The sequence below is a fragment of the Artibeus jamaicensis genome, unplaced genomic scaffold (genome assembly GCF_021234435.1).
Source record: "Artibeus jamaicensis isolate MK-2021 breed Jamaican fruit bat unplaced genomic scaffold, CSHL_Jam_final contig_1015, whole genome shotgun sequence".
In the NCBI taxonomy this organism is placed as follows: Eukaryota; Metazoa; Chordata; class Mammalia; order Chiroptera; family Phyllostomidae; genus Artibeus; species Artibeus jamaicensis.
The window spans coordinates 2,378,571-2,393,176 of record NW_026521194.1 but is presented as its reverse complement, the minus strand read 5'-3'; the positions used below and the strand labels follow the sequence as shown (position 1 = coordinate 2,393,176).

Below are 14,606 nucleotides of genomic sequence, written 5' to 3'. Positions count from 1 at the left end.
GTTTCTCCCTAAAATAATAATACTTCATACTGAAATGAGACAGGTTCAGCAACAATCCTGTATCTGCTTTAATTTTTAAAGCTATAAATTCTAATAAAACTTACTCACAAAAGTAACAAGTTGTGACCCTGGCTGGTGTAGCTCAGTGGACTGAGCACTGGCCTGCGAACCAAAGGGTCACTGGTTCAATTCCCAGTCAGGACACATGCCTGAGTCGCAGGCCAGGTCCCTAGTTGGGGGCACATGAGAGGCAACTGCACATTGATGTTTCTCTCTCTCTCTTTTTCTCCCTCCCTTCCTCTCTGTCTAAAAATAAATTTAAATAAATAAATAAATAAAAGAAGTTGTGAATGAAAGCCATTTGTTACACAAATATCACCAAATGGTATACCATAAGCAGTCAGGAATTTACCGCTCCGAACCGTGTGGAGTGATCTTTCAGCTGCTAAGTCTCCCTTCATCTGTGATGACACAAACGTTGGGAATCACTGGATCCAGGAGATGTGGAGCCGGGAGTAGAACGCTCTCCAATCTCAACATTTGCCTTTACACTGCACATCGTTTGGCCCCACCCACAGTTCTTATACCCTGAGCAAAGCAGGGTGGTAACACTGGGGATGCAGAGGGGTAAGGCAATGAGGTGGGGGTATGTCTTTCTTTTTAAAAGTAGGGAAAGGACAATTGTAAAAGGGGAGCTAAGAATCTGAACCAAAGGCCCATTTTCGGATAGAACAATTCTAAGAGAGAATATATATAGCAGTTGAGAATCTAGAAATTGATTCTTCCATTTAATTTTCCAAGCCGCTTGCAATAACTTTTAAGAATCCTTTTGTCCCACAAAAGTCCATGTACCTCAGTTTGAAGATCTCTGCTCTGAATGAGCTGCCAATGGTTCAAAAGAAAAAAGAAAAAGAAAAAACAAAGAAAAACCTCCCTCGTTCACCAATTCACCTGGTGCAAGTCTCAGAAAACTGCGTGTTTATCCCGTGGGTCTGCCCGGGAGTCCAAACCAACCAGCCATGAAGGAGCCCGCAGGCGCCGCATAACTGTTCTCCTGCCAAGGTCATAGCAGCGGCCGCATCTCGCCATCCGCCGGACGCTGGGGACGTCATTGTGCATCTCGCTGCGCACTTCACAAAACGCTGCCACACGTGGAATCTGCAGCAGTCTGAGCGTTTCCTCTGCTCCAACAAGTCGTGTGTAGAGCATAAAAACCTTTTTCTCAACCAGGCTTTTGACGGCACCACACAGAAATACCATGCCACTTGGAGCAGCCGCTCTCTAAACTCCCATTTCACAAGTAAATGGCCATTGCCACATGAGACTGGCTGAGGCAGTGTGATTCCAGTGGAGTCTATCATTACAACCAAAGAAAGCCCCTGAATACCCTGACCGGTGTGACACTCTTGGCGAGGCATCATCCCGCAGAGTAAAGGACTGCCACTTGGATTCCTAGCCAGGGCACATGCCTGGGCTGCGGGTTCCGTCCCCGGGCAGGCACACACGAAAGGAGCCAGTCCCCACGGATGCTTCTCTCCCTCTCTTTCTCCCTCCATGCCCCTCTTTCTACAAGTAAATAAATAAAATCCTTTAGAAAGAAAGTCCCTAAACAATCCACAGGGCTTTGCCGTGAACACGTACAAACAGCAGCTTTAAAGGACTGCCTGTCTAGGGAACTCATGCAAATGTTCCGTGCCTCTCAAAGGACAGGGTTTACTTTGCCAACTGTTCTCCATAGAGAACATACAGTGTATCTATAGAGTGTATGGAGAGGGGGTGCTCGCTACGCACTGTGGCACCTGAGCCCTGTCAGCCCAGCTAAGTGGGGTGTGGCCAGCTTTTTGTCATCTGATCTTGTCTCCCCAACCACATGGAAAGGTTGGGGGGGTGACCTATGTCACCCAAGGCTTGGCTTAGTGACATAGAACTCTGGCTCTGGGGTGGAACTGGTACCAAAAGATAATCAGGATCAGTCCTCTTGGAAAGCCAAAATTAGGAAACAGAGGAGAAATAGGGAGGGGGGAGGGAAGGATGCAGCCAGAGCTGCCCTGAGGTCGAGTGGGGTATTAGAAGGTAGGGACAGGTCACAGCAAAGTACAAGCCTGAATTTAGAAAAAAACAGATAGGCGGAGTAATCATAAAAAGTTGATTTCAAGAGAAGAAAATGCAAAAGGGTAGACAGAGGATTTCATGAGAGGATGAAAGACTGGTTCATTCCTGAGAGCTATTCCTGGGGAAGTTCGAGAGTCAGTTCCTGTAATCTGAGCAAACTGACCTGTGCAGACGGTCCACAGGCCATGATGTACCAAGGAGCTCTCCTGGGTGCCCCCAGCCCAGGGAAAGCGAACATGAGTGCCCCAGACCTCTGACATCCCCTCTCCCACCAACCCAAGTGAGGCCCAGAGGCGCTCTCCCAGTGTGTATTCACACCAGTGACATCCAGCACGTATAGTCAGTAAGTATCACCGTTCTCCTCTGCCAGCTCCCTGGAGTCCTTCTTTATCCTAATTCCACTGGGACCCCTGGTGAGCCTCTGCCCCATGTTTTCCAAATCCTAGGTCCGGGAACAAGATCTGAGATCTCCCAAATCACAGTCTCCACCAGGGGGAATTTGTTTTCTCTGCAACCCAATCTTGAAAAGAAGTACACTCTGCTGGGGTTCTCATCAATTGGGAAATGCGGGTGGACAACGGCCAAGACTGGGGGACCAGATAAACAGGAGGCTGAGCATCAGACTCTTTTAGTTGCAAAAAGTAGCAGAAGTCTAATGTCTTCTCTTTCTCCAAGTAACATTAAGTTTTTGAGTTCTTTTCACTAATAATGTTTTTGTTCTTTCAGAGAAATAACTTTCTATTAACTTAGTGACTACATGTTTTTTTCTTTTAACCTTCTGACACTGAACTGTCTAAAGATTCTCTGAGGCTGTTTTTATAATAGTTTGAACACCTACTTGTCTATAGCTTTATCTTTCCAAAATATAATTCATAAAGGCTCATATTTTGCAAAGAAATAAGCAAAGGGCCTCAAAGTTTAGGAAAAATACCCCCAGATAAAGATCGGCATGGCCTGTCTACCTCAGAGGCTGACATCTGTCAAGGTTTACAAGTTCCTTGTTAAGAGATCACCCAACGTTCCCCCAACACAGGCTGGTTGCTTGGTTTTGCTCTAAGATCCCATATCTTCCTGTTCACTCTCTCTGCAGTCTTTCAAAGACTTCAGGTTAGTTGGACCTTTTTAGCAAAATCAGTCAATTCCATCCAATATCACAAGACTTTCAAAGCAGGTCATGAATTTGGGTGGTCCATGGACCACTGGAATGTGGCTACAGCTACATAGCCTCAGAGAAGCAACAGGAAAAACTTGAAAACTACTCAAGCAAATTCTTGAGAATGACTCTGAGTTCCAACTTGACTAGAATGTTGCTGGATTACAGCCAAGCCCACTCCACCCCCCCTTCTCCTTCCCTCCTGGTTCGGTTAAATTGTTTGAGAGTGCCCCAGCGTCCTCAGTTGACTTTGGAGTTGAGTTTGCTAGTCTGGGGCCAACTGGACCATATCTCAGCTAATCCACCATTCTGTCAATATTGGCTTTTCTTATCATTTTGTCCTTTGCGGTCTCTTCCCAATATCAACAGAAAAACTTGACATCATCATAATGTCACCACATGGGAATGACATAGAAGTGATAAATGCTCCAGAAATACACGGCTGATTTTCAAAACCGGATGAGCCCATTACCTCCAACTGAAGAATGGCATTCTTGACTCAGAATGTCTCATGTCTCTCGCTAAAAACACTAATGCCCCAGGTGTCTCTTAGTCTGTGACTTTCCTCTCTGAGCAGGGCTAGAGTGACTCTATCGAAGTCTCTGGACCTTTCCTACCTCTGGCAACTGCCTTTGGGTGAACCCAGGTAGTAATACCCTGTGACCCCACCAGACAAGGCGCATTCCCCAGCACGATGTGCGGTTAGCATTTATTTGCCTTAGATGACTTCCCCTTTCCTCCACAGAGACTGGCGGCCAGCCTTCCTCTCCTGGGGCTGTGCTCTCATGGCTGGGGATGAAAGCAGGGCTCTAGAGTTAGAAAGACTTGTGGTAAGATCTTGATCACTGAGCAGTGTAACCTTGAGCAAGGTCATAAATCCTCTGGGCTCTTCATTTCTCAGTATGCAAAATGAATACCTGAGAGAATTGCATGGGTCTAATTCTCATGTAATTGAACTGCCTAGCACAGTGCTTGCCCTGTGGGAGCAGCTTAATAAATATTTATTTCCTTCCTTTCTCATTCATCATAGAGATAAAAAGAGCTCCCAATTTTTAAACAAGTTTTAAAGATTTTACTCAATTATTTTTAGTTAATTATTATTAAATTTACTTAATTTTACAGAGAGGGAAGGTCAGGAAAAAGAGAGGGAGAAAAATATCAATGGGTTCCCTCTCACACACTGAGGACCTGGTCCTCAACCCAAGCATGTGCCCTGACTGGGAAATGAACCAGTGACCTTTGGGTTTGCAGGCCAGGTGCTCAGTTCACTGAGCTACACCAGCCAGAGCTGATCTTTGACCTAGATCTGAAAACACAAGTAACTGCACCAGACAGGCTACGGGGGAGGTACTGACGGGGAGGGAACAGCAAGTACAAAGATGAGAGCGAACCTGAGAAGTAGGGGACGACACAGGAAATCTTTTAGAAGTTGATTTTGGACCACCCTATTCTATGATGTGTACAAAGTACTGTAAAGGCAAAGGAAAGCTTCTGCAAGCTTTAAAATAAGCAAGTATGTAATGGGCATTGCTAACAGTCACCAAATATTTCCAGCTCTTTTTCCAGGCATGTGATAGATAGATTCCATTTCCCTACCACTTACACAAATGAAGCATGGTCACATGTCTGCTTCAGCCAATGAAATGTGACTGGCAGCACTATGCATCACACCTGCGTTGAAGCTCTTAGAGAGGTGTTTTATGCACCACATTCTCTTCCTCTTCTGAGGGGATCAGAGAAGAAAAAGTGCAGTGGGAATTTCCAGGAGGTTCCTGAGAGGCCGTAATAAGCAGAGCCCCCCCCCCACCCCACTTTCCCACTTCCCTATACCCTATAATGAGTATGTCATGAAAATGGAGGAAAAAAAGTCCTGTTACTGTAAGACTCTGAAATTCGGGGACCGTTTGTCACTGCTCGAAAAGCAACCTCACCTTTCTGATACAATGTGCAATTTTTAAGGGGAACTCAGACAATAATGTAGAAGGTGGATTTCCCAATAGAGAACTTGCAGCAGATGTTGCTATAATCTACAGATGCACAGGGCAGGCACAAGGCAGGGCCATGAGCTTAGAAATGTAGAGAAGGAATCCAGAGATGCTATAGCAAGAACTGACATGAGTGATGCTGACTGAGGTTCTAAAAGAACCTGGGAGTCAACTGTTCTAGAGGTGTTGAAAGGAAAAGGTTCTTGAAAGAAGAGGAATGACTAAGAGGGGAGATGAAGTAAAACAAGATTAATTTAAAAATTAATTAAGATTAAATTTAACCTTTAAAAAAGACTAAAGAAGCTACAGGAAGCCCGGCAAAGTGCAACTCATCAAAAGCAGAAGTATACCCCTATATGATAAAGCCTCTAGAAAGATCGTGAACTTTGGAAGAAAACAGACCTGGGTGTGAATCCTCAGTGAATTTGCCAAGTCACCCAACTTCATTCACTCAGCAAATGTAAAGAACCTCATTCATTCATTCAATGACAGAACACCTACAATGCCCTGCCTTTGTGGGGCCTACATTCAAATGCAGGGAAACCAACTCTGCATGTTTCAGCACTGTGCAGAAAACAGAGTGTGGTGATAGAAGTGGAGGCAGGGCAAAAATAATAATATAGGGTGTTTCAAAGGCAATGACCACTTCATTTTTTTTCCAAAACCCTTACTTGGAACCAAAGTGAAAAGGAGAGATCTCTGTGTCCTTCGAATGTACAAAATGAATTGACCTCACTTCCCTTGCTTATCACATTTAAAGAATCAGCTACAAAAAGTCAAACCTCTTGACCCAGAGATGATTTTTTAAAAATCAATAATGCTACCTCGTGAGCATACCAAACACTGTACTAAAGGAGGGTGTAGGTGTGAGGTGGGAAGGTGAGGAGTGGGTGGGTAAGTCTGGCTTTGAGACAAGCCACTTCTCAAAGTTGAATGTGCTGGTGAGTTATCTGGAGATCTTGGTGAATGTAGCCTCTGAGTCAGTGGGTCTTGGGTGGGGCCTAAGAGTCTGCATTTCTAACCAGCTCTCTAGGATGCCAAGCTGCTGCTCCCAGAAATGCCAAGAAGCAAGTTCTCGATGCCTTAATAGTTCATTGTCTTCAAGGAAGCAAGGGAGGTGTGCTTAATCCCCTTTCCTGTGGAGCTGAGAAGAGCATCTCTGTCTTGTGCCACCATTTCTCATCCCCCTTGTTTTCCTTCATGCAACTGGAGGACCAAATTCTACTGCTGATTGTTTTGTGCCAACCCTAAACAAAGGGCTTCTACTGCATCACCACATTCTTTTCCTACATCTCCTTGAGATGGGTACCATGATTATGCCCACTGTGCAGAAGAGAAGCTCCCAGTCCAGAGAGGTTAGGTCAACACTATGAAGTATGGAAAGGACTCAAAACCCAGAGCTTACTGCAGAGACCAAGCTCTTAACTGTGCTTCCCCCTTACTATATGTACATCCTGCGCTACTGTGGCATCAGAAGTGACCTGCAGTAGACTGCTCCTCCCATTCCAAAGGTGATAAAACCAAGACTGGTCTTCCATTAAAAGGACTTGGTTTCAGGGAAAAGGTCCAAACTGAGAAATCTGGAGTTCAGCAAAAAGGAGGAGCATTTAACACTAACTTTGAGGGGTTTTTCCCCAGAGAGAGTAATGTCATTTCACGCAAGATGTTCATAAGCCCCTCAGAATTCTTGGGCACTGTTACTTCATCAACACAGCAGTTGATGTCCTATCAAACCAGGGTGGCGGGAGAAGGTTCCGTAAGAGCATCCCTGTCAATAGGAAGATGCTACTGCGTAACACCCAGCAACATGTGTGGCTTGGGCAAGCATAGTCCTATTAAAGAGTTTAATATATTTTAATGGGTATATAATCTTAATAACTATAAAATATTTGATTATATTATGTTTATAATAATACAATAAATCTTAATAAAGATTTAGTAATAAAAGTCCATTTTATTATTCTCCTAAGAAGAGACCCTGATTCCATGCAGCTAACTTAACTGAAATATGCTCATAAAACAGTGGCTCTCACACTTGGTTGTATATGGGACTCTCCAGAAAGCTTTAAAACAAACTGATACCTGAGTCCGACCGCTGGACAGTCTGGTGCAATTGGCTTCGGATGAACTAGGTATCGGGATTTTTAGATGATCCCTGGGAGATTCTAATGAACGACCGCAATCACGGGCATAAAAAACACAGAGGGAAGACTGTAATATTCACTCTACAGCAAAAAAAAGCTGGGGTGTATCTTCATTCATCTGCTGCCAGGCTTTTGCCTGCAGACACAGGTCTAGTACGCTAATAGGATAGACCCCATTCTAACTGCAAGCAAGCAGTTTTCCTCAGTCAGGAACCACACCACATATGTTACATTTGGTGTCCCACGACCATCTGCTGCAGAGGTCAGCAGCACCGCCCCCAAGCAGGGGTTCCCAGCCTCGAGATGCATTCAGGTGGTCTGTGAACTTGGATGGGAGCAAAAGGTCCATCTCCGGCTTCACTCACTGTCCTGGAAGTTCAGCGCTGCCTTCGGTTATGCATACAGGCAACAAACTACGACAGTATTGGCAGCGCCTGGGAGTTTGCAGCCGCTTTCCTGTCTCATTTCAGTTTTGCAGCTGCTGTGAGATTCAAGTTGCTCTCATGGAGCTGTGGTTGGACCTAGAGGCGTCCCATGCAAGGTTAACGACTCACGTCTGTTGCTCCATCATGACTTGAACGCTTTAGCAACGGTATGCTGGTAAAAGTAGTTCTGATTTAGTTGTATTGTATGCACTTAATAGCATTATTCTGAGAAGGGTCTACATGCATCCCCAGAGCCAATGCCGTCAACTGGTGCAAGAAGGGAAGAGGGCGCCCTGACAAGCCAGATAACTGCACGTCTGTATCCAGGACCACCTCCGCGAAGGGCACTCTCAGGAGGGAGACACCCAGGACAAAGTTGGCTCTCGGTTTCCCCTGCATTTCCGCAGATAAGATCCAGCCTGAAAAGCCAGTTCAACGCAGCAGAGAATAGGATGGGCATTCTCTTTCCCCTCAGCTGCCTTTTGCTCTTGGCATGTCGCAGTGCCCAGACTGCCAGGATGGTGGTAACCTGAGCCTCCAAATTAATCAAAACACAGCGCCCAGTTCAAGCCCAGGCAGACAAGCTCGGGAGCCAGACACGTTCTCCTCTGGTGACCCTGAGCCCCAGCTCCCCGCCACCCCGCCACCCCGCACGCCCTACCTGAGATGCCAGGCTTTCTCCACTGCCCCCCACTGGCAGATGCCCCCGGTTCAAGGGCAGTGGTTGCCCAGCCTGTGACCCAGGCGCCTTACCTCCGGGGGCCGCCCGCAGCGCCAGGGGCCGCCTCATCTCCAGCCACCGGGGCGCACACCACCTAGCTCTGCCGCGCCCAAATCCAGGAGCCACTCAGCCGCCTCTGCACCACGCCCGCTCGGCCCAGTTCGGAGGCTGCGAGTCCGAGGCGAGTGGTAGAAAGGGAAAGCAGCGAGATGGCACCGCCGGGAGCCGGAGCCAGCGGGCCCTGGAGTGCCGAGGCCCGGCGCGCCTCCCACTTAATCTGGGCACGGCCGCTGGCCACTCCCTCCACTTTGCCCTGCCGCCTCCCCATTGCACACCCCCAAAATTCTCCACCTCCGACCCGCAGCCCCCTTGCTCCGCCTCGGCTCCAAGACCTTGGGAGCATCACTTCCTTAACCCCTAACCCTGGATCCTCGCCCACCTGCCTCGCAGGCTCGCAGCCCTTTCTCGCCTCCTGGGCACAACGCCCAGGTCGGAGGGACATTGCCTGGTGAGTTGAAGGGGAGGTGGGACGAGGGCGGGACCTGAGCCACTTCTTCCCTCCCTTGGACCCACAGTCGAAAAGCGTCGGTGGGGAGGGACAGACAGCCGGGCTGAGCCCTACAAAATCCGCCCCAGTCCGGCTGGTAAACCGGGCTTCACGGCCGGACTCTGCAGCTCGGGCCACGCAAGGGACGCGCGGTGGCTGGGGAGCCTGCGTGTACTCTCAACGGGCGCCCACCATGTGCCCCCAGACGGCGCGGAGGCTCCTGCTGCAGCTTTTGCTGGTGCTGCTGGCGGCCGTGCCCACCCTGGGCAAGGTGAGTGCGGAGCGGCGCCGCTCCCACCCTGGCGGAGTTCAACCCCATCCGCTGCAGCGCGGCCCTGGAGACCTTGCCGGGTGGGTGCGGTGACTGCAGGCTCCACGCAGGTCGCTAGGCCGGCAGCGTGGGGACGCGAGCAAGCGAGGATGCCCGGGGAACAGGTGGACTGCGCCGGACTGGAGGGAGAGGCAAAGAGGAGACTTGTAGCATCATCTAGGGGTCAGGGATGGCAAGGAAAGATCTCCAAAGATAGATAGATAGATGATAGATAGATAGATAGATAGATAGATAGATAGATAGATAGATAGATAGATAGATAGATAGATAGACAGATAGATAGGATAAGATAAGATGGGGTGGATAGATAATCTCTGGGTGAACACGTGACAACACCGGCTGTGGAGACTCGGAGGGCACCCGCATTGGTGAACCAGAACACCCAGGCAGAGAGCACCAGGGCCGGCAGTAAAAGCTCGAGCGGGAGCCCTGGCCCTGCCACTTCTTAGAGGCCACTTGGCACTGAACTCGCTGCCCTCTCTAGGGCTCGGCTTCCTCACCGAAACTTGTCCCTCCAGCGTTCAGTCCCTCCCTGTCCCTGGGCAAAGCAGTGCCATCACAGCTTAGAAATAGACTTCCTGCGAGTATAAATTAGGCGATCTGTCACCTTCATTTTCATTAGGAGTTTGAAAGACCCCCGATCCATTTAAATCCATCCCCGTATTTCCTATTCTGTGCAATTAAAGATGAATTGGGTGTCCTCAAAACTGTTCCGGCTGCTAGAGGTGAGGTACGTCCCTTTAACTTGTGAAAATAGAATTTAACCTTTCAGATTCTTCCTGTGGTTTTTACGTTTAAGAATTTAACTTGGCGAATAATAAATTTGGGGTGGCAACACAGTAACGTTTCATTTCCAAGAATGAAAAAGATGTTTTACAAATTTCATGACAGACTATGATCGGAAATCAATAGTCACGTGCATACATGAAAAGTCTTTAGAGCCCTTGGCCACACGTCATTCAGGTATCTTCTGCGTAAATTAATGTAGCCAACAATATTGTAATAACTAAGTAGGGTGCGGGTGGGTACCTAGAGCATCCAGGAGAAGCCCTTTGTGACGAATGTGACTGTCTAACCAATGTACTGTACACCTGGAACCGATACAAAATAATACTGAATGTGGCCCTGGCTGGTGTGCCTCAGCAGATTGAGCACCAGCCTGAGAACCCAAGGGCCCCTGGTTCAATTCCCAGTCCGAGCATATGCCTGGGTTGCAGGCCAGGTCCCCAGTAGGGGGCGTGTGAGTGGGAACCATGCATTGATGTTTCTCCCCTTCTCTTTCTCCCTCCCTTCCCTTCTTTAAAAATAAAATAAAAATATAATATTTAAAAATAACAATAATGTTAAATGTCAACTGTCACTGCGAAATAAAATTAAATAATTAAAAAATAATTTAAATCCAAATACTACAGATAAAGCTAAAATGCCCCTTGCTCACCTCCATACCACTCCCCCTCTGCTGTCTGAACAAGGTGTTCACTCTCACCACTTCCTGTTTCTTTCCAGACGTGTCTTGTGCCTTTATGCAAATAAGGGGACCCACAAACAATGTGCATTTAATCCCCTTATACTTCCCTCCCCCATCTCTTTGAGTATTTCAACATAAGCCACATAAGTAATTTTATATGTATATATATTATATATTACATATGAAAATTGTTTTGTAATCTACAAGTCTGTCCATATCAGTATTTAAGACAGATTTGTCTTTTTCCTGTTTTTCCCCCCTTGCATGGTTTTCCATAAAATAAATATACCAAAGTCATCGGGCCTTTCTCCTACTGACCTACATCTAGGTTATTTAGTGTTTTACATCCTACAGGGTTGTGTAATCCATGGAATCTCTTCACGGAGCTGGTTCTAAGCAACTCACTTTGCACAGAGTAGGACTGCGCACCCCAGGTAACTCAGTACTTCTGGGGATAATGGGCAAAACTCAACCAAGTCAGTGCAGATTGTCTACCAGCCTTAGTCTAATAAATTCAACAAGCAAAAGTCCTAACAGAGGCATCTGTGGTGGGAAGACCCAGGAAAGAGTTCCAGAGCAGAGTTTTGTCATCTTTCTAGACTCAGAAAAAATAGGGGAAATTAAGGAGGGCGGGAGAAAGTCAGGAGGACTCACATGTGTATGAAGATCGGCCAGAAACAGTGGTGCTCTGGGATCAGGCAACCTCCAGCTACTAGCAATCGTCAGTTACATCGTCATATTCTCTTATGGTGTGTCACATGTAAAACTTTCTGGTTTGGGTTTGGCTAAGCCTTGGTGACTTTTTACTTATATTATAATTAACCCATTTATATTATTTTTATCATCACTTAAGTGGGCCTCATTAAATATATAAGAATGATCATTTCCAGTGCACCTACTCAAATACACAGACCATGTCATTAGAGACCATGAAATGTGCCTTCATCATACAGAAAAAAAGGAGTCACAAGTTAGCTGGTAACTGGCCAACTTGGTGCTAGTGTGGCATCTACCACAAGGTCACTGACATTAGCCAAGGCATTTGACCTCTCTGAGCCTCAGTTTACTCATCTGTGAAATGAGGGAGTTGAAGCCCCTGGTGGGGCCAGCAGGTGAGGTAATGAGTGGGGCCATTGGGGGAGGGGGGCACAGTCTTCAGGACTGACCGATTCTTAGCATTCTGGACTTCAGGCTCAGGAATGCCAGAATCCCTGCTTTTCAGGAGAGAAGCTAGGAGTCCAGTTTCCATCAGAAATCTCTCAATTTCTAGATGTTAGCAAATAAGTCAAAACTTGACAAAACTCCGCTTTTTTGTAAAGGCCTAAAGAGTACAGGGCCAGACTTCCCAAGTGAGAGCTAAACTTAGCCTTTGGACCAGGATGTTTACCATCTTTGTGCTCCACTAGTTAAGGACATATTTTGTTCTAGGTTGCTGCGATTTCATTTCGGCATTTCTCAAAAGGGGGAAGAGAGGGGTGGTGTTGACCCCACATTCCCAGCGCAGATGGGGCAGATCTGTCCACCCCCATAATGTGTTCTGAGGCTCCCCAAGTAACGTCCCTTTCTGCAGGCATCCAGCCCCAGGCCTGCTGTTGGCAGCTTCCCCAGGTTTACAGCTGTTTCCTGACCCAGCTGCTCACCCACGTGAAACCCAGAGGCACCCTGCTCTTGCCACACACAGTAGGTCTAGGAGTGTAGCTAGAGAGCAGCCTCCTCTGATACCTGGGGAAGGTGAGGGTCACATTATCGGGAGATAACGTGATTTATCCTTCCTCTTTTTTGCCCTAAAATTCCAGACAGGGCAGAAACTTGGCAAGCACATATCAGGAGCTGAAGAACAGCTGCATTTAGGGAGGACGCTCTCTCAACAGATTTCATTTTTAAATGTGAAAAGTTGAATTAGGAAACACTTCAGACAAACAAGAAGAGGTGCATCTATCTCTGAGATTAAGCAAGTGTGGATAAGTTTCGACCTGCTGCCTCTCATTTAGGAAAAACCACGTATAGAACATTATTTATTGAGTATTCCATTCTTTCACTCACACCGTTTTGTGGTATTACATCTGCAAACGTCTACCACTTACATCTGAGTTATTTGTTTTCATATACGGGTCTCTTTTTAGGGCCTTAATTTCTCATGGTGTTTTGGTGTTTTCTGTTTCTTGAATTTCCCAGTATTAAATATTTTTAGTGCCACTGTAACTGGCACACTTTTGTAAAATTTAATAGTCTAACTATTATAGATATAGCAAAACACAGTTTTGCTATACCATACAGAAAACAGTGTTGCATTTTGACTTTAATACAGCGACCTTGAATAGCTGAAAAGCATTTAAGGCTAAAACATTTCCACCACGATACTGCTTTAACTGCACTACACACGTTTTAATAAGTAGTATTCCAAAATCATTAAGGTTAAAATATTTTCAAATTGATTTCTTTTCCTGTGTGTTATTTAAATGTTTATTTGTTAATATCCTAACATGCGGGGACTTTTTAGTTACTGGTTTATTGAATTGTGGTAGAGACTTCAAAGATTTCCAGGTTTATCAATTAGAGCAAGAGTTTTGATCTTGTTAATTGAAATTATAACGTATGTGCACGTGTATTTTTAATATACCTTACTCAGTGGATATTTACTTATTTATTTTTTATTGTTGTTCAAGTACAGTTTTCTCCATTTTCACCGCACCACTCCCTCCTGCACCATCCACCCCTGTCTCCCAGCCTCGAACCTGCCCCCTTTGTCCATGTGTCCTTTATACGTGGGCCCTTGATGGCCCTTCCCCTATTATCCCCCATTACCCCTCTCCCCGCTCCTCTCTGGTAACTGTCAGTTTGTTCTTTATTTCAAAGTCTCTGGTGGTATTTTGCTTGCTCGTTTGTTTTGTTGATTAGGTTCCACTTAGAGGTGAGATCATATGGTATTTCTCTTTTACCACCTGGCTTATTCCACTCAGCATAATGCTGTCTAGTTCCATCCATGCTGTCGAGAAGGGTAGGAGCTCCTTCTTTCTTTCTGCTGCGTAGTATTCCATTGTGTAAATGTACCGCAGTTTTTTGATCCATTCATTTACTGATGGGCACTTACATTGGTTCCAGCACTTGGCTAGTGTAAATTGTGCTGCTATGAACGTTGGGGTGCATGGGTTCTTTGGAACTGGTGTTTCAGGATCCTGAGGGAATAATCCCAACAGCAGATTGACAGGTCAAAGGCAGGTCCATTTTTGGTTTTCTAAGGAAGTTCCAGACTGTTTTCCACAGCGGTGCACCAGTCTGCATTCCCCCCTACAGTGCACTAGGGTTCCCCTTCCTCCACACCCTCTCCAGGACTTACTGGTTTGTTTATGATGAACACTCTCTCTGATGTGAAGTGGTATCTCATTATGGATATTTAATCTGCAGTCTATCATATTATCAAATCTTGAAGAGTCCCAGACATTTCTTTTCTACACTTCCCCTTTCCCACTCTGCTCCTGGTCGTTAGGATGTATCCTGGACCTTCTCCTGTCTTCCTCCAGCTCTCCCGACTTCTTATATCGGATACCTTTCATTTCCTTCTCCGCTCCTCTTGGCCTCACTCTGCTCCTGGGCTACGGGTGCTTACCTGCCCGGCTGTCCCTTTGGCCATGGACTCGACACGGGCACAGCCTGATGCTTCCTCTAGACTCCATCCCTGGCTTCCTGCTGCGCCTTGAGGTGTAGAGCATGACCACCTGT

The 14,606-nt window shown here is 46.5% G+C and overlaps 2 protein-coding genes across 7 annotated transcripts in view; one reads left to right on the top strand and one right to left on the bottom strand.

Annotated features, from left to right (window-relative positions):
- Positions 1–9,067, bottom strand: part of COL4A4 (collagen type IV alpha 4 chain) — a 112,136-nt gene extending 103,069 nt beyond the window's left edge. For 3 of the 5 annotated variants that reach the window (XM_053665501.1, XM_053665590.1, XM_053665625.1), the window contains exon 1: positions 8,573–8,806. The gene's annotated coding sequence lies outside the window, so the exon portion shown is untranslated. Of the gene's footprint in view, positions 1–8,572; positions 8,807–8,979 lie in introns of those variants that run through there. The other 2 variants (XM_053665549.1, XM_053665646.1) reach the window with 2 other exon arrangements.
- A 63-nt stretch (positions 9,068–9,130) lies between these two features.
- The window catches only part of COL4A3 (collagen type IV alpha 3 chain), a 127,814-nt gene continuing 122,338 nt past the window's right edge, over positions 9,131–14,606 (top strand). For both annotated transcript variants that reach the window (XM_037139236.2, XM_053665707.1), the window contains exon 1: positions 9,131–9,358. In XM_037139236.2, the coding sequence (XP_036995131.2) occupies positions 9,281–9,358 (78 nt within the window). In that variant the 5' untranslated portion in view covers positions 9,131–9,280. The remainder of the gene's footprint in view (positions 9,359–14,606) is intronic.